Source organism: Vombatus ursinus, unplaced genomic scaffold (assembly GCF_900497805.2).
Source record: "Vombatus ursinus unplaced genomic scaffold, bare-nosed wombat genome assembly UNPS02014818.1, whole genome shotgun sequence".
Classification (NCBI taxonomy): domain Eukaryota; kingdom Metazoa; phylum Chordata; class Mammalia; order Diprotodontia; family Vombatidae; genus Vombatus; species Vombatus ursinus.
In genome coordinates, this window is record NW_020954596.1 from 5694583 (window position 1) to 5717063 (window position 22481).

At 41.1% G+C, this 22481-nt stretch overlaps 1 protein-coding gene across 2 annotated transcripts in view; it reads left to right on the plus strand.

Moving 5' to 3' along the window:
- UVSSA (UV stimulated scaffold protein A) overlaps positions 1–22481 on the plus strand; it is a 105202-nt gene that overhangs the window by 46739 nt on the left and 35982 nt on the right. For both annotated transcript variants that reach the window (XM_027836649.1, XM_027836648.1), the window contains one exon: positions 6386–6500. In XM_027836649.1, the coding sequence (XP_027692450.1) occupies positions 6386–6500 (115 nt within the window). The remainder of the gene's footprint in view (positions 1–6385; positions 6501–22481) is intronic.

Here is a 22481-nt window from a genome sequence, read left to right on the forward strand (position 1 = left end):
GGCTTTGAATAGATGCACATGAGATATTGGCATGGTGGAATAATTTGCAAGATCTTCCAGGGAGGGTATTAGCATATAAATAGCAGATGCAATGGCGACCATCACAGCTGAGTACATTTAATTTTTAGTTTATAAGATAGAATGGGTTTTTAAATGCATAGCCATCAAGCCGGCTGAAAGACAAATGAAGTTTAGAGTTCACTTGTCTGAGGATGCCTTACATCATTTTTTTTTAAAAAAGGGAAACAGACACACATAAAACTGAACAAAAGTGATTTCTTGGGTGAAAAGTAATTGAGATTGCGAAGCAAGTTAATTAGACCGTACAAAATTTATTTAATGGTCCCAGCTGTAGTTTCCAGCCAGCGGGAGGCTCCAGTCAGTAGATATGGCTTCTTTCTGTAGTGCCTCTGCTCCTTCTCTCTCTTTCCCTCTCAAATAATTAGTGTTCTCACTGCATCGAGTTCTGTAAACTGATTGCATTGTATATTTTCGCAGCTTTATTGCTTGTTTAATTATGATTGCAGGGGCTCATTTTTCTAAATCCTTTTAACTGTGGGTAAGAATCAATTTGTATAAAACCAGGGCAAGAAGCAGGGACACTTCTTCATCTCTCCCTTGTGAGTTAGGTCTGTGTTTGTGCTTGTGTTGCTGTTGCTTTAATTTTGGGTGAGTGAGAGCCGTCGCCATTAATTGTGTGTTTGACTTTAATGAGAGACAGTCAATCTTGGCTCTATTCAAACACTTAAAATTAAAAAAAAAAAAGGAAAAAAGAAAAAGGAGGAGGAGGAAATCTCATCACAATTGTGTGCTCTGTTGTGTGTGGTTCCTGTTTTACTAACAGACATTAGGAGGGGAAGTGTTTGATTGGCCGGCCCAGGCTTCTGTCAGCACTTCTTGGGTGTTCCCTCAAAGATCCCAACCACACCTACCTGTTCCTGAGTATTCGTCTGCCATCCTCATTCTTCCCCAGAAATGACGGTGCAGACTGAAATGTGAATGATTTCATTTTCTTCAGACACACATTTTTGAAAGGCGAGTGGGGAGGAGGGAGGATAGAGTGAGGGAAAGATGGTTGCTGTTTTGTTTTTAAAAGAGTTTTATTTATTTGTCTTTTGGAATCATGGTTTGAGAACTCACCTCTCAGGTGGGTTGAAAGCAGTCTGCTCTCAGGAAAACTGCTCTTCAGAAGACTTAATTCTTAGAAGGTTGTTCTGAAGGTCATTTCCGTCAGACACAGGGTTTCTCTTTTGGCCTATCTGGCCAAGGTCTTCTAGAAGTGTGCCCTGTGTATCAGTTCTGGGTGTTTTTTAATGAAGTTTCTGCTTGGTTCATATCACTCCTCACCAGTGTCCTCAACTGGATTTGAGCCTCAAATAGAAGGCTTCGTACCGTATAACAACTTCTTGAGGTACGGTGAAAAGGCCCCTGGACTTGGAGTCGGGACACCTGACTTCAAATGTTGGCCCTGCCACTTGCTAGCTGAGTGACTCTAGAGAGTTCCTTTCTCTGGGCCTCAGTTTCCCTATCTGTAAAATGAAGAGTTTGGATTAAGATCTCTATAAACCCTTTTAAATGCTATTAATCAACAATTCTCAAACTTTTTGGTTTTAGGACTTATTTAAACTCTTAAAAATTATTGAGGACCCCAAAGAGTTTTGTTTATGTGGGTTTCATCTATCAATATTTGCCATATTGGAAATTAAAACTGATATTTAAAAATGTTTATTAATTCATGTCAAACAACAGTAATTAATTACATGGTAACATAAATAGCATTTTAATGGAAAATAGCTATTTTCCAAAAACAAAAATTTAGTGAGAAGAGTGACATTGCTTTACATATTTTTGTAAATCTCTTTAATGTCTAGCTATGTCTAGATTCTCATATCTACTTCTGTATTCAATCTGTTTTGATAGGTTGTTTTGGTTGATGTATGTGAAGAAAATCTGACCTTACACAGATTTGTAATTGGAAAAGGGAGGAATATTTTAATAGGTAAATAATGTCTTAGTATTTTTATGAAAATAGTTTTGACCTTGAGGACTCCATGGCAGAGTCTCAAGGACCTTCAGGAGTCCTCAGACCATATTTTGAGAACCATTGCTCTAAATCATGTGATCCTCTTGAGCCATTTATTTGTTGCCTTAAGAATGAAATGTTTAAAAATGGTCAAGTGGAGATTTTTTACTGATTCCTTTGTATTCCATCTCTCCAAAGGGTCTCCATTATCCCACATTGCCTTTCTGGGTTGCAAAGTTTATATAATATTTTTAGTTTGCATGGCAATGAGAGGCCAAGACTCACCATTGAGTTCTCATTCACTTCTGTCATTAACAAAGATAATAGCCACCTTTCCTTGAGTTATAATTTTATTGTATTATGAACGCATAATTTATGTATTACAGTTGTATGGTATGGTTAGATATTTAGCTTGAGAAAGATAAGATTTATAATTTGACTCTTTGGAACAGAAATAGTGAACACTCTTAATTCCAAATTAATTTAGATGGAATACATTACCTTACTTTTAACTTGTTAAAAAAAATGAAGGGGAAAAAAATGTGTGTTTAGCTCTGGAGGAAGAGCATAAGAGGCCAGCAGAGTTCCTGAACAAATATCCTTTTAGGAGAAGGGGAATTGTTTTGCTGTAGAAAAGATAATCATTTGTGCTTTTGTATTTTTTTAAAAAATGACTTAATGAACATACTTATTTGTAGACATCTGGGATTGGGAGCCCAGCCTCATCATTTTTTATTTCAGAACAAAAAGGAGGCCCAGATTTCTGATTTAACCCCCCAAATAAACATTTTCAATGAGGAAAAGAAGGCTTAATTCCTACTAGTTAGCTAAGCAGTTAAATATTTTCCAGAAAATAGAAATTTAATCAAAGTCCTCAGTGAAATTCAAGGGTGCAAACAATAAGCATAATATTTTACGAAAATGACCCCCATATTTAAAAGCTGGCATTATATGTTATGCATTGTAGCACCAAGTCCACATCTACCTTTTAGAAAATTAAAACACATAAATTCTGTTTAGTGTTTGATATGCACTGCACTAGCTGGGAGCCATAATGCCCCTAAAACCTTGGGTTGCTTTTCACCTTTCATAAATTCCTGGGTAGATTCTATACAAAAAATAATTTTCAGCTCCGTGGCTCATTGTTATTCAGACTTGATTGATCGTCGTCATTTACTCAGTGAGGAAGTTAAGTGCTCCTGTCATTTCCGAAGAGTATAATTGGGACGTTTCACAGGTCAGCGGTAGTGACAGGTTTCCCTTTTGATTAGTGTTAGACTGATAACAAAAATTACAGTTTCCAATGATTAATGTTTCCTCTGGCCCCTAAATGCACAGCTCACAGATCGGACCTAAACAAAGTGAATTTGCATCTGATTAGGCCTTTCCTCAGGAGAGATTTTCATAGGCTCAGGAGTGTCTCAGACAGGTATACCCTGGGCATTCAGTATCCCTGCCCGGCTGAATGCTGGGGCTAACGTACCAGTCTGGGGATGCTCTCATCATGTGAAATTAGCATGCTAATAATGTGTCTTAAGTCCAGTCCTAGATGTAAGGCTAGACTCTGAGAACTAAGGAAGGACGGCCTAAAGTTGTGGGTACCATTGAACTTAGGTTAGTTTGTCCGGTTATTGGAGCACTTGTGGCTTGAGCTTCATTGATCTGTACTCTTCCGATAGAAAAAAGGGAGCTCAAATCTCTGAGTGTCCTGAGATGCCCGTCATTATCATCTTGCAGAGAAGCTTGAGTAGGGCTTTTATTTGGGAAACACAACCAGGTTTTTAAAAGCTAGGACTTTTAGTGTATAGCTTTAATAGTTTGCCTTTTAAAAGTATAGGGATACATCAACACTGGAAATGTTACTCTGTTTTTTTGGTTGGGTTTTTTGGTATGTTTCTTGGAAGTATGAAAATGATGCTGCTATATAGATGGTGGAATTTGTGGGTTTTTCCCCAACTACATTTTAAAAATTTTCTGTGGATGTTTATGCTTGGGTCAGAAATGCCTGACAAAATGAAGGTGGGAATTACCTAAGCTTTATGATAATGAGACACAACCATTGGCTTCCCTCATGCTTCTATCTCTTGCTCCATAGACTTGACTCACTGATGTTAAATGACGGAATTCTTTGCAGCCCCATCTGGCTTGGTGCAGAAGCCCCAGATACAGTACTTGGCTTTCCTGGAATACACTGGGAGCTGTTCTATATCTGGACTTTGAAAATGGACACTTGTCCTTGGCCAATAGTTTAGCAGGTTTTCGATAGTGGTATACTATCTGACATCCCTATTGCCCAAGTGTGGCACCTTGGATAGGTTTTTGTCCCATGGATTTCAGGCAGAATTGAAGGACTAGTTTCCTTTCTGTGGCCAGGGAGAGATACTTGTAGTCAGAAGCAAAATATGTAGCTCTCAAAATACTTCACAGAGTCTGGTGACCCTTTCTTTCTCTCTGTGTGAGGAAGAGGAAAGTAATGCTTCGGCTGGGGGATTTCAATTTTGAGGCCTGTTTATCCTAAACAGCAGGGGTGGTTTCAGTCATGATTGTTGAAGGAATTTACAGTGAAAGGGAAATAGGGGGAATAAAAACCTGTTTGATGTGGACACCCCCCCTCAAACCCTGTGTCTTCTGGGATATTTATTAAAGAGCTCTTTTCTTTCTTTTTTTTTTTCTTTTCCCTTTAAGCAAGTATCCTTCTGGGAGGGGATTCTATAGAAGGGAATGTTGAACTAACTTTCCACAATTATTATGTACGTCTCTTGATCTCTTTAAAAACAGTAGTAGGTCACAATAACAACTGAGAAAACTTCCGTCTGCCTAGCTGGAGAGGGGTTTTGACTCTTGTCCACAAGAATTGCTGACCAAGAAGTGATGCAGTGTTAGCATTGCTTACTGGGTGAGGGGTTTGTTTTCCCCCTCTAGGTTTCTGTCTTTTTTTTTTCTTTTAAGCTGTAGTATCGCAGCCTGTGCTGCTGTGACACATGATTAGATTAGTGAATTAAATTGGTATGATACTGCTGCCGGAGGAAATCATATTCCTCTCTCTCTCCCCTCTTCTTCATATACCCAGTGGTTTATATAGATATCTGTGCTAAAGACCTATTTGGAAAGGAACAGGGACCCTGGAAGTCATTATGCTCACTTGGCTTTCACTTTTGTTCCCTGTGAGGAATGCCCCTCAGATTGCCTCTCAGTCTGTAGCTTGGTTTTGATTTTCAGAAAAAGAGCAGACAATATAAATACGTGTTGATTTCTGTTGCTTTTTAATAAAATGGGGTAAGCAGAATTCTTTCGTTCTGCAGAGAAAGGAGAAAGCAAATTAAATGTGAAATCATCACCATTCTGAGACATCTGTGGCCTGGGGGACTTGTAGGGTTTCAGGCATCTAGGTAGAACTTAGCCACGAATGTTCCTCATTGACAGGCAGCCAGCTTGGTACTAACTAGCGTTCACTGGGATTACAGTTTCATTTTACAAGTTGGCATGGTGACTTAGATGAGTTATTTTTATTTAAAGCTATTCAAAAGAAAAACATTTTAAACTAACGGCCAAGTAATATTAAAGTGTATCTAGCAAGGTAAGTGTTGCCTTGGTTTTGAGACATGTAGTCTGTTCTTGAATAGTATATCTGGTATTCATTGTGTACATGTGTTACCACATACTGTATATACTGTACCGGAAAGAAATTAAAAATGTTTGATTTGGCCTGGTTAATGTTTTTTTGCAATAATAGGTTTTATAAATTTTATCAAGCCTGAAGAACATGGACTCCTGAGAATTTTCAACTCCTCTTAAGTTACATGCTTTTAAGAAAAGAGAGAAGGATTGGTAGAGTAAAAATACATTGAAACCAGGCTGAATTTCCTTGCTTTTATCAGCTTTAAATCCCCCATTCTTCTGCACTCTTTCTGTCTGCCCATCAGTTTGTCCTGCGAAACAGTGATTATTTTATACAATCCTGGCAGCAAAGGCATCAACAAAGAAAGCTGTGGGCTCGCCTCGGAGGCTGGCTCTTGGAGCTGACTGCTGTTTTGATAGGCTTGCTTTCTATTTCCTTTTAGACTGGCCCTGGATTGGCAAATGACATATTTTAAGGGAGAATCCTTAAAGCTCACATTTTAGGGAAAGATTTTAAGGATTCAGGATGGTTTAGTAGATAATATTTTGAAATATAGTCCAGTCATGGATAATGACTTGTCCTCCAGTCATAGGGAGAAAACTTGAGTTATAAATGAATTTACTGGGGTGGGGTGGGGTGTTTCATAGATATCCTCTGTCCCCCTTATGGTAAAGAAATATTTTCATTTGAGGTGGCCCCAAATGAGTTTTTTGTCTGTGCTTATGGCACGCTTCCTTCCTTAGAGGCGAGCCTTAGATGCCGACTCCGATGAAGATGAAGATGAAGCAGATTTTGTTGAGGTGCCCGAGAAGGAAGGTTATGAGCCCCACATTCCAGACCACCTGCGGAAGGAGTATGGTGAGTTTGCCCAGCTGTGAAAGGCTTTATCCCTCCGTGTTACTGCTGCAGTAAAGTAAATAAACAGCCATTATGAAGTAATAAAGTGATCAGTGGTGTGGGTAATCTCTCTGGCTGCTGGGAGGAAGTCATTACACAGATAGGGGAGCTGTGATTGGGTCTAGATAAACAAATACTTTCGAGGAGAAGCAGCCACCAAGAGCCCAAGCACTTATTTCATTCAGCGGGGCTCTGCCATGGCTTGCTGAGGAAAGCTGCTGGGTGCCTGGGAAACAGAGATATTTATTTGCTCAAAGGAAGAAAAAAGTTTGAGTGTATAAATAGCCAGTGGGTAGAAATATGGATGATGAGGTCTTGGTGAAACTGGGTAGTATTTTGCACTGCTTGCTACAATTACAGTATCAGCAGCTTGGGTCTGACTGGCAGCTGGGCTTCGCCCACCTACAGGGTGATGGGGAGTGGTCGCTGGGGTACAGACTGAGTGCTTTGGGGGCTGGTCGCCCATCAGTGACCAGATGGGATTTTGTTCTTGCCACCTTCCCAACCACTAGGGAAAGGTTTGGGGGATTAAACACATTATTGGGCACTAATAAACCTGACAGGTGAATTAGTGGACCATAAAGAACTGAAATGATAGTTCCATCAAGTACAACTCCCCCTCTGCCACCCACAGCCTTCCAGAATGCAGCTGATGGATTTATGGAATGAGTGCCCCTTGCTGGGGTACACAGGATGCCTTATGAGGACACTGCCAATGAGAGATTGGGGTGATCTGAGCTTCAAGCCCAAACAAAGCCCTGCCTATTGTAAACCCCTCCACCCAGATTCCAGTTTCTGTTCCGTGCTAATAATGATGATGATGATGACAAATTTGTAGCTGATATAGTTTTCTCCTTTGATCCTTTTAATACTTCTACAAGGTAAATAATAGATAGCATTTACAAAGTGCTTTAAAGTTTGCAGAGCGTTTTACAAATTTGAGCTCATTTTATCTCCATAACAACTCTGGGAGGTAGGTGCTTTTGTTATCCTCATTTTATAGAAGAGGTAACTGAGGCAGATAGGCTTTTCCAGGGTCACCCAGCTGGTGAGTACCTGAGGCAAGGAGTTGGACTCTGGTTTTCCTGACTCCAGGTCCAGAACTCATTCCAGCTGCTCAAGTAGTGCAAATATTGTTAGCCCCATTTTATAGATAAGGAAATCGAAGATCAGAGAGTGGAAATGAGTTGTGGCCTGTGCCTCGGATCTCCTCCCCAGCACTTTCTGACTGCACTGAACCAGGCAGGCTCTAGCTACACACAAAGTGTTGTTTCCTTAAGTGTTTTGTGGTTCACATTTATAGTTTCTCTGCTCTCTTCTCCTCATTTGGGGAACATAGGTTTACCATCAGCTAGGGACTTGGCAGAAACCAGGGGGCTGGCAGAGCATAGGGGTACCTGGCCTTTGATGTTCAGTTAAGAGGGGCCTTAGCTCTGCTGAGCTGGGGCTGGCTCATTGTCAGGAGAGGAATAGGTGCCTAGGAGGAAGAACTGAGTTGCCTGTTCTTCAAAAAAGACATTTCTAGAGCATCAGATTTGTGGTGATGATGTCTAGGAAAGCTATGGGTCTTTGGGCAAGTATGTCCCTTTCACTCTCTGAGCCTCAGTTCCTCCCTTTGTAAAACGAGGTTGGACTCGATGGTCTCTAATGTTCTTTCCAGTTTTGATATTTTGTGTTTTTGAGAGTCTATTAATAAAGATTTGTTTTAAACATTTTCAACCAAGTGAGAAGAATTTTAACAAACAACTAACCCTTCCTCTCCTGCTTCAAAGTCTGATAGGATATCACTAAAAATGATGTCCTGCTCAGTATGTTATCATTAGTGCTCCAGTTTCTTGATGTTCAGGGAAAATAATTCAGCTTCTGCACTAACCAAAAGAATAGCTCTTTCAGCTAAAGGGATAAAAATAAGGTGCCCTGTATTTGAAAGTTAATCAGGTCAGTCCCCTCTGAGGGCTGTGGCTTCCCAGGCCACAACCTTTTTTGTTTCAGAGCTCATTTTATTATCCAAAATTATTTAGAGTCTCTGTGTTCTACATTGAAGTTTAATGTGCACAGAGGGTTCAGCATGTTTTGTATGTTGGTTTTCCCACGTAGTTCTTTGTTTCTAGGGCATTATGCCACAGGTGATGAACCTTTATCATAGATATGGATGGAGAGTGGCTTGAGTTCTCACCCAGATTGCTGAACTTTGAGAGGCCCTGTTAATGGAAGGTCACAGGACTTGGGGCTGGGAAGCCTGGGCTCCACCCTCAGCTACCAGACAAATCATTTCACGCCTTGGAGCCTCGATAAAATGGGGATTAAGATGCTCTCACTATCTGTCTCTCAAGGTTGTTGGATCAAATTAGTGTATCTAAAACACTTTATGATGGCAAAGCGCTATATAAATGTCGACTGAGATGATCGTAATTACATGGGCCCTAAATTAATTTCTGCTTGTCAAAAACTTAAGAGTATAAAGTGGTGTGATTAAATCGATGGATGCTTCTAACTATGACATCTATATAGTATTTTGTAGTTTCCAAAGCACTTTCCTCCCAGCAACCCTGTGAAATATGTAGTGAAAGCACTATCATGAGAAAATGACCAGTTCAAGGTCACAGGTTGAGGGCAGTTGGCCTCAGATCTTCTGACCCCAAGGTCAGTGGGTTGTCCATTGTACTATGCTTCTTCTGTCTCTACTCCTAGCTTTCTTGCATCAGAGTTTCCATGGCAGTAGACTGTACTGACTGATTTGACCAAAAGGACTTATAGATTCATTCCTTCACTGAATTGTTGACATAGATTCTTCACTGATTTAATATTGAGCCCTCATTTATAGCCCTTTCTCTTCTCTGTCTCTTTCTTCCCAGTTTCTTCCGCTCTCTTCATTCTTATCAGAAGCATTTTATGGGGATTTCTCAAGTACCTTAAGGAGACTGAGAAAAAAGAAAAGTGCCAATCTGTTTAACAAAATATACTACATGTTGGATGCTGCTTCTTTTTGTTCATGTGTAGGCCCAAGAAGTCCTTATTCTATCAGAGGGGGCAGCATCCAAGCCTCAAGCCAGACATGTACCATTTTTTGATAGACAATGGCACAGGACAGACCCAGGGACGTTCCCATGTGGTGCTATCTGGGCACAGTTGAACCCTGGCCACTGTGTCCTGTTAGGATAGATTCCTTTACCACTAGGACTCAACCTAAAGAGCCATAATTCTGAGCAGGCAGAGCGTGTGCCCTCCTTCAGGGCAGGTTGGACATTAGCATGAAGCTGCAGTGGTGACTTTACTGCCTCTCCTTTAGTGCCCTTAAAAAAAATACAACGTGCTACTACTGTAGCACATTGTAATAATTAGCCACCAAGTTTCATTGGTTTGAGACTTAAACTTTTAAAATTAGCATTTAGGAATAGGCATTTTCAGTAGTAAGAAATTTTAATATGACTGGCGTTGTTTTTATGCCATGCAAAATCTCTATTACCATTTCACATTTTTTGTATTTTATCCTCTGTCTCAATAATTGTAGGCTTAACCCCCTCCTTCCCCATTGAGCAAGTAATCAAATTACAGCAACTCACAATACACACTTCTTAAAATTTACCAAGGTTCAGACTCCACAGTTTAATTTGAACACTTCATTTGCTACTTATTCTAGAGAAACGTGTTGTGGGTTTTTATTTTTCAAAAAGAAAAAAAAAATATTTACCTTTGAATTCAAGTTCATATCACTCTCCTGCTCAGTGGTTCCCTAATGCCTCTATTAAGAAATACAAATTCTTTAGCCAGGCATTCATGATCTTCCACAATCTGGCTGCAGCCTACCTTTCCTGTCTTCTTTTATATCATACATTCACACATTCAGACATTGTAGGTAAAGTAGTCTACTAGGTATATGAATGAATGAATGAAAAACACTTATTGAATACTTAATATGTGCTAAATGCAGAAGATACAGACAAAATCAAGACAGTCTCTGCCCCTCAAGGAGCTTATGGTCTGAGGGAGGAGACAAGACATATAGGAGAGTGGTGACCAGAGGTAGGGAGTTATAGTCTGGGAAGTCGCAAAGCTGGTGAGGGAAAGAATAGGACCATGTAGGCGACGTATTTTGATTTCAGTTATGAGAGCAAGAGGTAGAAAAGTGGGGAAGGTGGGGAAGGGAGTAGGTGCAGGGTGACATGATGAAAACAGCCAGGTAAAAAGAGGTGCATGGGGATAGCTTCTGTATCAGACCCCAGAATCCCAGGCATTCCGATTAGCCTCCTGGACACAAAAGTTCTCACAGCCTCTGTCCTGCTTGTTGTTTGTTGAGAGGCAGCTAGGTGGTACACTGGATAGATAGGTGGAGTCAGGAAGACACTTGCTGTGTGACTCTGGACAAATCACTTCACCTCTGTCTGCCTCAGTTTCCTTATCTTTAAAATGATGATCATAATATTAGGGTTGTCGTGAAGATAAAATGAGAAGTTTATTAAGCATTTTGTAAACCTTAAAGTGCTATATAAATGCTAGCTATTATTACTATTATTACTATTGTTATTGATTTCTCCATATCTGATTCTTTGACTCCAAGATTAGGCCATCCCCTACCCCTCAACTGTCCCTCTCCTCCCTCTTGCATAGTTCTCGTCATTTCTGCCTTTCAGAATTCTTCTCTTTCTCAATTATACTTAGCCCAGTTATAATCTCTGAAGCCTCCCCTGATCTTCTGTCTGAGAGTCTAGATTTCTCCCTTACTCCTATTACATTCTAACATGTATTATACTTACCTGTGTGTATGTGCTGTGCCCTGGAGTATGTAATGGAGACTCCTAAGGACAAAGACTGTCACATTTTAATCTTTCTATTTCACAGGATTGAGGACAGTGCCTTGCACATAGTGGGGCTTAATAAACGTTTGTTGAATTGCATTAACTGTGAATTTTTGGCATCCCAGGGTTTTAGACCCCTTTTGGAAAAAAAATTTATACCTAAGCCTATTTCCAGACCCCAAAAGTCAAACTTAAGTGATGAGTAGTTTAGCAAATAAAAACAATACACAAAGCTTTGTTGGTGATATAAGACAAGTCAATTTGAATCTGGATCTCTAAAATGAAATGTAAATTTGTTAAAAGAATTTAGATGATTAGGTAACTCAAGTGTGAAGATATAACCCATTAGGGGTGTCATGCCAAATTAACATTACCAGCCCTTTAATGACCTCTCATTTGTATAATCCCTATTTACCCTTATGCACACCTGGGGTCTTCTGGGATAGCAGGCTATGTCTTTTGCAGGCTCTCATAGCCCTTCCTGGAAGAAGATAAAATGTAAACTTGGCATTTTATCTCAGACACACAGAGCCACCATTTAAATGGAGGATGTGTCAGCAAGTTTAAAAGGTAATTAACTAGTAGATGGGGTAACTAGGATAACCACATCAACCTGGAAAGAAAGAGGTGGTTTACTTATAATTCCAGAAGGCTGACATAACCTCTGGTATTTCCTGAAACATTGCTTTGCTAGAGAGGCTATACAAGAGGAGAACATAGGTCAGTAGATCAGCATGGCCAGAATGGCGTAGTGAAAGAGAGCACTTGTGTTAGAATCTGAGGACCTGGGTCAGGTCCTGATTATGTGACTGATTAGTTCTGTGACCTTGGGACAGGTCACTTGATCTTCCTGGGTCTTACTTTCTTCATCTGTAAAATTAGGGGGTAGGACAAGATGGCATCAAAGTCCCCTTCCAGATCTAAGTCCTTGGCCCTGATGAATTCACACTAGCTTGGTGGTGATGGGGCAGGCTCCTCAGAGAGCTGCTTGGAGCAGTGGAGAGGGCTTGAAGATTTTTGAGCAGAGGAGTGATGGGAACAGATCTAGGCAAAGGAAAGATTTTTATGGCAGTGGAAGGAATGGATTGAGTTTTAGAAACAAGTTCTCTGGAACCCTGCAATGAAGAGGAAGATAGTGTGGGATGTGGAAAGAAGAAGCAGAGAGGACAGCCATTGGAAGGGCGGGCACCAAGTCGGGAGGTGCAGTGTCATTAGAGGAATGCCAACAAGGCCAGTTTTCACTGTCTCATAGGATGTATAGAGAGGAGTACAATGGAAGAAGACTAGCAAGGTAGAAAGGGGGTGGGAGTTGTGAAGGACTTTAAAAGCCAGAAGTTTTTCTATTTGATATTAGAAGTATAAGGGAGCCACTAGAGTGGATTGAGTATGGAAGTGACAGGGTCAGATGTTCACTTTGAGGAAGGTCACTCTGGGAGCTGAACAGAGGATGGATTGGAGGAGGGAAGACTTGAGGCATGGAGACCCAATTACCATTCTATTTCAATAGTCCAGGTTTGAAGTGATGAAGGCTTGAACCACACTGGTGGCTATGTTGGAGGAAACAAGGGGATACATAAGAGAGATGCTGTGAAGGTAGAAATGATAGTACTTGACAAGATTGTATATGTAGGGTGAGTGAGAGTAATGATACCTAGGTTGTGAGCCTGGATGCTTGGGAGCATGCTGGTGCCCTCAACAGTAAATGATAAGTTCAGAAGGAAGGTTTTGGGGAAAAAGTAATGAATTCATTATTGGACATATTGGACAAGTTTATGATGTCTACGAGATAACCAGTTTGAGGTGTCCAATAGGCAGTTGAAGATACAGAACTGGAAGTCATGGTAGGACTGGATAAATAAATCTGTGAATCATTTGCATAGAGATGATAATTGAATCCATGGGAGTGGTTGGGATCACCAAGTGAAATGGTATAGAGACAGAAGAGAAGAAAGCCCAGGACAAAGCCTTGGGGGAAACCCACAATTAGTGGCCATGACCTGGGACGAACTGGCAAAGGAGACTGAGAAGGAGGAGTCAGGAGAGACCAGTGTCCCAAAAACCTAGAGAAGAGGGTGATAAACTGTGCCAGCAGCTGTAGAGAGGTCAAAAAGGATGAGAACTGAGAGGGGCACCTGAGAGGTCACTTTGTCAACCCCCACCTCATTTTGCACTTGAGAAAACTGGCCCGAAAGAGGAAGTGATTTGTTCAAGGTCACACAAGACCAAGTAGGCAGAAGAGCTGGGATTTAACTAAGGTTTTTTTAATTCCAAATCTGGACTTTTCTAGTACATCATGTTGCCTAATCAACCAGCCACAGTGATAATAGCTCCATTTCTCCACATTGTTCAAAGTATGATATATATGTGAAGTATTATTTTTATTATTACTGAGTAGTTTCCTCAAAAACCCTTGCGAAATAGGGAGTGAAAATACTATTATTTCCATATTACAGAGGAGAAAACTGAGACTTGGAGGGGAAGGGAAGGGGAAATTAACCACAAGAACTGCAGAATTTAAAGGATTAGCTTTTAGTTAGTTTAGAACATTTCCTTAATATTCTGTACATGTCATTTGATAATGAAGCCTATTAACTAAACAGTAAGTGTGCTCAAAGCATTTGATATTTGACAGGGATTCTCAGGCTATTTTTGTAGACACGATGGAAAGATGTGGGCTTGATGACATTGTAGTTGGGATGACTAGCTGGATTCTAACTCCTGGAGAATTTCAGGTTGAAGCTCCATTCTATTCTGTGTGAGGTTGGAGACAAGTGAAACAGACCTCATCAGCATTGCTGAATGAAGGCTGCTGACAAGTCTTCAAGGACAAGCCAGGAAGAAGGATGTGGGTTTGCAGCAAACTCTCATTGGTTCTTGTCATTGAGGTTGCTAGGACAGAAACTGATGGCTCTGTCTGTTTTGCTCCCTGTTGAGCTCTGAAAGCAGTCTAGTGGAAGGGGTCTGTGTCTCATTCTCCTGGAGCCCTGTACTCTCACTTCAAGGAAAGGTGTATGCTAATGGGCCCTGTGCCTCTTCACTACCAGCCTATAGTGTTCCAGATCTTTGGGTACCAGCCATGATGCTTCATAGACTTTCACATAATTGTAGAGATTGATGGGTCCCCAGAGACTCTTTTGTCCAACCAGTAGATGAATAGTCAGCCCCTTGTATCCCAACATACTTGACAAGTGGACATCCAGCTTTCCCTTGGGTGACCTACTAATTCCTGATAAGCCCATTCCTGTTTAGGTTAGCTCTATTTGTTTGGAATTGTTTCCTCACATCTAGACTAAATCTACCTGTACTTGAATCTTGTGTCCACTGTTCTTAGTTCTGTTTTCCAGGGCAAAGAGGAACAAATCTCATCCCTCTTCCATGTGATACCCTTTCAGATGTTTCAGACTAATGATCATGCTACCCCAAGCATTCTCTTCTTTAGGTTAGCCATCCCCAGTTCTTTCAACAACCCAAATATGGCACTATCTCAAGGCCCTTTACCATCCTGATCAGCCTTTTGAACATATTCTAGCTTATCATTGTCCTTCTAGAAATGTCACCCAGAACTGACTACAGTAGTTTGGTCTGATCTAGACAGATTATCACAGGATCATGACTGCCCTAGTCCCATGCCCTCTGCCTCTCTCAATGCAGCTTAAGATGGAATTACTACTTTTGGCTACCATATCATGCTTTTAATTTATATTGAAATTGCATTCTTAAAAATAAATCAGCCTCACAAGTACAAGATGGGGAAACACGGCTAAATCATAGCTTATGTGGAAAAAATAACCCCTGAGGATTTTTAGAGAATTCTAAACTCAGTATGGACCAAAAATGTGATAGAATAATCAAAAAGCCAGTGTGATCTTGGGCTTGTTTTAGGGAAGTTGTAGTGACCAGAACTTGGGATTTGACAGTTCTCTGTAATCTGACCTGGTCAGACTGCCTCTGGAAGATTCGATTTGGCTCTGGATACCCGTTTTAGAGAGGATATTGATAAGCTGGAAAGTGTTCAGAGCAGGGCATCCAGGAGGGTGAAGGCCCTTGAGTTCATGCTCTCTCCTTCAAACCCCCGCCCCCAGTCAATTGGTTATCAGGGTTTGTTGATTCTCACTGTACCCTCACCTTGCATCCATTCCCTTCACTTCATTCATACTATTGCCACCTTAGTTCAGGTCTTTATCACTTCTTACCTGGACTATTACAGCAGCCTTCTCCCTGCCTCTACCCTTACCCTTCTGCACGCATGCCCTGAACAGCGATCAGGGTGACGTTTATAAAGCACAGGCCTGACTATGTTACTCCTTTGCTCCGTAAATTCCAGTGACTCTCTGGTGTCCCAAGATAAAATGCGTACTTCTCTATTTGGCATTCATGTCTTCTTATAGTTTTAGCCTGTCTTTGCAAACTTATTTGACATGACTTCCATTTTCATATGCCACATTACACAAACTAGCCCACCTGCTGTTCTCTATAAATTGCAGTCTTATACCTCATGTCTCCATGCCTTTGCATAGGCTCTCTCCCATTCCTGGAAGGCTTCCCTTCTTCACCTTCACCTCTTGGAATCCCTGGCTCCCCTGGGACCTCAAGTGTCCCTTTCTATCCCTGGCCTTTCCTCATCCCCCCCGTTGTTGACATTTCCCCTCTCAAGATTATATTTATTTTGTTTACATTTTAAGTTTACTTATCTTTATAAAGTTATCCCTTCCACATTGTGGGGGTCAAGGGTGCGGTGCCCCTGTGATCTGGAAAATTCATGTAAAAATTTTTGGCCTTCCCTTTTTACCGAAGAAGTCTGCATTTTTTTTCTTTTTCTTTTATGGGGTGTTTACATTACCTCATTGTAAAATTTGGGTTAAGTATTTGGTCATAGGCTCTGTGTTGTATGCTGGTCTTCATGTGTTCTCTGTGGCTTCTGCAAAACTCCCCCCAAAATTCCCATTTAATTTCTTATACCGACCTGCAATAAATTGAAACTGAGATGGGCAAAGTCTCAATGGTAACTGTAGTTATTTTCCCTCTGTAGAATTAAAGCTTTTTAAGGGCAGGGATTGTGCCTCACCCAAAGCCTGGCACACAGTGGGTTTGGTATGTTTCTGCTTAATAAATGCTCATGTAATTGAATTGAGTCAATAATAAATTGCATTATCTTGGATTTGGCCCAAAGTTTTAATCAACTGAGACCTTATTGGAGCCTGACTTATTCATTGTGTTAGGTCATGAAGTATTCCATCTGTGCCTTTATCCAAGTTATTAACAAAATTGTTCAAGGACACAGAACCAAGCAGAAACCCTTGAGTTCCTCCACTAGAGACTTCCTTCCATGTTAACATGGAATCCTTAATAAGTACTCTTGGGATCCAGCTGGTCACCCTACTCTCTGTCCATCCAACTCTGGACCACCTAGCCCCTGTGCTCTGTTTTGTCTATAGGAATAGTGCAATAGTGTGGGAGAAGACTATGCCATATGTTTTGATAAAATCCAGGTAAACAACATCTACAACATCCCCCTTGAGTAGCCAGTCTAGTATTGGTGTCAAGAGAAAATAAAAAGAAATGATGTTATTCTGGCTAGCACAACCTGCTACTGATAGAGTTCTGCTGGCCCCTGTGACCTTCACTTCCTCTTTTACATGGTCACCGACAATCCCTTCAAATGACACATTCTAGAATTTTCACGGAAAGGAATGGAAATCAGATTCTCTGGCCTGTATTTTGCATACTCCCTCTTTGTCCCTTTTTCCAAAATTGGGGCATCTTCCTTTCCCTTATCCTGTGGTGCTTAACTCTTGTGTTCTCTGCATCTTTCAGAGATCAGGGACAGTGGCTCAGCAGTTATTTCAGAGCCCTGCCACACAGGCCATCCTGATCTGGCCATTTCAGCTCCTCAGGGGCAGCGAGGTTCTGGTCCTGCTGCTCTGGCGTACCTATCCCCAGCTAATCATGTTTGTTCTGCCCTTTCCACACCAAAGAGCATTGTCCCCGGCAGAGAAATGGAAGCGAAGTAAAGGTCAAGCAGCTCAAATTTTGCTGAGCACCTCTTGTCCTGGGTGCCCGACTGGGTGCTAAGTACTATGGTGGAAACAGGAGAAGTACAGTGTTGTCCTAACACTTAAGGAACTTATTGTTTTAGGGTTACAAGTGGGGTAAGAACTAGAAGGAACAGACTGTAACAGGACAGAGACAAACTGGAGGAGCAGGGTGCCCATTACTCAGCCTAGGCTTTTGAGTCCCCATGGCTGATATTGACTTGGCCACTCTGTAGAATACATTAAGCCAGTAATAATCATAGCTCACGTCTCTCTAGAGCTTAGGGGAAGTAGATAGATTACTGGGCCTGGAGTCAGGAAGACCTGAATTCAAATCCAGTCTTATCCACTTCCTAACTGTGTGCTTCTGGGCTAGTCACTTCAGGTCTGCTTGCCTCAGTTTCCTCCTCTGTAAAATGGAGATAAAAGTAGCACCTACCTTCAAGCATTGTTGTGAAGCTCAAATGATACGTAGTAGATATTTCATGCACACTTGTTTCCTTCCTTGTGAGGTGGTTAGGAAATGAGAATGTTAATACTATGTTTGATTTTAATAGTGTCCTATTTTTATAGTTTTCTGGGGTTTTACAAAGGGCTCTCTTCACAATCACTTTGTGAAGTAGCAGCATAAGCATTGTCACTCCCATTTTGTGGATGAAGAGCCTGAGACTCAGATTAAGTGACCTGAGCTGGGATTTGAACTCAGCCTGTGACTCTGATGCTTTTTCTACTAGACCTCACTGCCTCTGATTTGAATTGACTTGAATGGAGTTGAATACAAACAGCTCATGTTTCGGTTGGATTTTACCATTTATAAAGCACTTTCAAAGTTGGGTAAAGGCTTTATTGAGGGTAATTTTGCTTTAGGGGTGTCTGTACCTCTTAACTGATTGCTATGGGGAATTCCCTTTGTGGAAAGGGATTTCCCTGCTGCAGCTCAGCAGCTTGTCTCTAACTTCAAGTCATGGTCCCATGTCTAGGGGTCACTTGGCTCTGTGAGCCCCAGCTCCTCTGGGCTCAGGCTAGCCTTTTTTTTTTTTTTTTTTAAGGCAATTGGGGTTAAGTGCCTTGCCCAGAGTCACACAGCTAGTAAGTGTCAAGCGTTAGTCTGAGGCCAGATTTGAACTCAGGTCCTCCTGACTTTAGGGCTGGTACTCTCTCCACTGTGCCACCTAGCTGCCCCTCTAGCCTTCTTTCCATTGCTCCATGCTGCCTTTCAGTGCTGATAGTGCTAGTAATGATAGTAGCAGTTGACATTTGTTATAGAGTTTACAGAGTACTTCATATACATAATCTCATTTTATCCTTAACCTGTGAGGGAATTACTGCAAGTATTTTTGTCACTATCTTACAGATAAATAAAGTTAGGCCAGAGAAACTGATGTGACTTACCCAAAGTCACTGGTGGGTGTCAGACCAAATTTATCAACTAGTCAATCAATCATTCAATCAACAAGAATTCCTCAAGCTCTTTCCCCGAGTCAGGGCCTGAAGATACAAAAGTAAAAATGAAAGGCCCTAACCTCAGTGAGCTTCAGTTCTATTGGATGGGGAGACACCATGTCCATATATTTGAAGAGGGACAGGGAAAAAATGCATGTATTTCACATACATTCCAAATGTATGTGAAATAAATGCAAGCGGATTTGAGGGGGAGGGCACCAGCAGCTGGGATCAGAAAGGCTTCAGGTGGAAGGAGGCATTTGAGTTGAATTTTTAAGGAAACAATGGATTATGAGAGGCAGAGATGAGAGGAAGAGGGCATTCCAGGCATGGAGCACAGCCAGTGCAAAGACTTAGAGATGGGACATGGATGGTTGTGTGTGAGGAGCCACAAGAAGACCAGTGTACCTGGACCATAGAGTGTTGGAGTCATGTGTAACATTGTCTGGTTAAGAGAAGAACCCAAGTCCTCATTCATTTCGCTGTTCTCTCCAATGATCTAGGCAGCTTTTGGCTGAAATAAACCACTGAATACTCAATAGCCCTGATTTATGATATTACTGTGGAAAAATCAGTGCAATGAATTTTAATTCCCTTTTGTTAAAGGTGCCTCATGCTCCATGCAGGACTTCATGAAGGAGAGAGAGGTTGAGTCTTGAAATCAAATCATCACTGGGGCATAACAGCATCAAAAAGTTTGGTAATTATAGTATAAGTCTTCAGGCAATTGCTTTGATTTTTTTTTCCGTGCTCCTTGTTTGATGACCATTGTTGGACTCAGGAACACTTCAGGATGCTGAAAACCATTTCTGGGGAGCTGTGATGATGTTTGTAGAGATGTCCTTTCATCCCTTTGATGAGTCACCAGTGTCCTTCCCTCTAAGGCTGGCAGAGTTGGCTGTGTTGGCATTCTCTTCTGAGGCCCCTACCAGATCTCACAGGGTTCTGACTGACTTAGGAGTCAGAGAATGTGCACTCTTGTCCCTGGTGACTGTGGCCAAGTGCCTTCCCTTCTCAGGCTCTCAGTTTCAACCACTGTAAAATGAGGGAGTTGAACTAGTCTCCAGTGACCCTTCTGACTCTGAATCCCCTGGTCTTTCTTATCAGTGAGCACACAGGAAAGACCTGCTTATGGCTAGTGCTGAGGTCATTGCCTTCCAGGGAGAGTTAAAAAACCCCAGCCTCTGCCTGGCTCTGCCCTGGCTCCCAGAGGCCCCCTGTACCCCCACCTCAGTGAAGAGATTTTGCAGAAAGGCACCAAAGCACCTGGGGACCTGCATGACTTTAAAAATATTTTTAAAAATACAGTTGGTTATCTTTCCCCAGCAGGGATAGATTGCTTTACATTGGAGTTCATAAAAGGTGCCACCCAAACTCCATAGTAAATATGGCCCTTGGGGTGAGTTGCAGTTCATAACATTAGTTTATATTCTGTCACCGTTTTTTCAATTAAACTTAGGTGAATCTGAAGTCGTTAGATTTAGGCTAAATCCACACAGCTGAAGAAACCTGGGCTCTTTTTCTTTCTCATTTCTTTCTCTGAATTTTCACTGAGGGGCTTTTATCTTCCCCTTAATCCCACCATTTCTGTCAGGACATAATCTCTTTCTCAAATTTACATTTTAATTACAAGGCCAGCTGAACTAGGTAAAATCAATAATGTCAGCATTCAGCAGCCTAACTTTCAGCTGAAACCCCAGCCTCTCTATTTCCTCCTATCGATTTATCTCTTGAACACTGTCTGCTTTATTGCTTCAGGCAAATAGGTGCCATTTGGTCAATTTAAACAAAAAAGGGGATTTGAACATTTTTATGATTCTTTCTAAAAGCAACTCTGGGAGTACATTTGAGCCAAGACACTGTACTTGTATTTGCCTGGAGGCAAGAAGCAGTTGAAATTCCTTGATTTGGGTGTTTGTAACCATCCCATTTTGTTTCTTGTTTTACCAAGAACCCATTATTCTTTCTGAAAACGAATGTTCTTGGTGTCTGAGGAATGCTGTCTGCTTTAGGGATTTTTACTTTAAAAGTATGTCAGTGAGATTGATTTTCTACAACAATGTTAAAATGGGAGGCTTTTTTTTTAAACACTGTTAGTATTTACCCTTCTTTAACACGCTTACCCATCTTTTTAATGGCTTGAAACAACAAATCAATGAAAAATATATTTCATTCTTGTAACTCTTAGGAATTCTTGTATTGATCTTTTAGTTGTGATTGTATCTATCTAAATGTCACATTGTTCACTTATCAGTCTTGCCCTTCCTTCCTTAGTGGGGGTGAGTGGGTGTGTGTGCACGCACACACACTGCTTCCTTGTACATGTATGTCATTGTCAATAAGTGGGTTTGCCCCTGAAATTGTGCAAGAAATTGGAAATTTGAGCTTTTTTCTGGATGATGCTTTTGGACAGAGATTCTCCCTATCTCTCTTTTGAATACATACCAAAAAACATTTTAGAAACATTTTTTCTATTCCTTTTCACATGGTAGGGTGTAGTGCTTAGGGGCTCCGGACTCCAGTGATCCTTGTAAGTGTGCGCCTCCTCCCCTTGTACCTGTTTCCTCTCAACTGACCCAGAATCAGAATAATTATCAGGACTCCTCACTTGAGGAAAAAGACATGTTACAGGGCATTTCATAAGAACAGATTTCCTTATGAGGGATTTTAATAACAGAATTGAGATTTACTAAAAAGATTTCTGAATCATATTGTTTTAATTTAGCTTGCTTTTGATGACTGAGTCTTAGAGGTGGAAAACCTTTGCTAGCATAGCTGAACAACATAAATCTTACCAAAGGGGAAGTAGGGCAAAAAAAGGTCTCATTTTTGAAGTATCCCTCTGGTTGAACATAGCCATGTCTGTTCTGAGGTGTCTATTCCTTTGATCATGAGCCTGATTGCTCTGACATCCTTAGAGGCTGGATTTCTGAGCCTCATTAAGCTTGCTGTTTTCCCACTTTTTGTGTTGGCGAGATATCTATCTTTGGAAGGATTTAGTTGAGGTAAAATGATCATTAAAAAATGAGTATTATTTTCTCATTCTGGGCTTTAAGAACTTAGCAAGATAATGGTAGGATCTGGGACTGGAAGAGATCTTAAAAGATCATTTGGTCTGACTTCCTTATTTTATGGGGCTACAAATTAGGCTCGGAAGTTAAGTGACTTGCTTAATGTCACACTGGTTGAAGATTGTAAGAAGCAGAGGGAGGACTGGCACCCAGGTACTCTTTTAAAAAAATTTTTTTAGTTTTTAGACAATTGGGGTTAAGTGACCTCCCCAGGGTCACACAGCTAGCTAGTAAGTGTCAAGTGTTTGGTCTGAGGTCAAATTTGAACTCAGGTCCTCCTGATTTCAGGGCCTGTGCTCTATCCACACATGCAGGCACTCTTAATCCAAACCCAGTGCTGTTTCCTGGGATGATGATCATTGTGTTTGTTGGGAAGTTTTTTTTTTTCTTAAAGTCTAAGTTCTGAGTGTTCCCAGAGTCTCATTGGCACTGCTGAAGCTGAACTCAGCTGTCAGATATCTAGGGGTCCAGGGTTTAAGTGTTGAAAATTATCCAGACTTATCCCATCACCCACTTTTGGGGGGGGTATATGCACTTTTTATTACTCCTCTGGTTGTAAGAACATTCACCATAAGAACATCCATAATGTGAGGAAGGGGG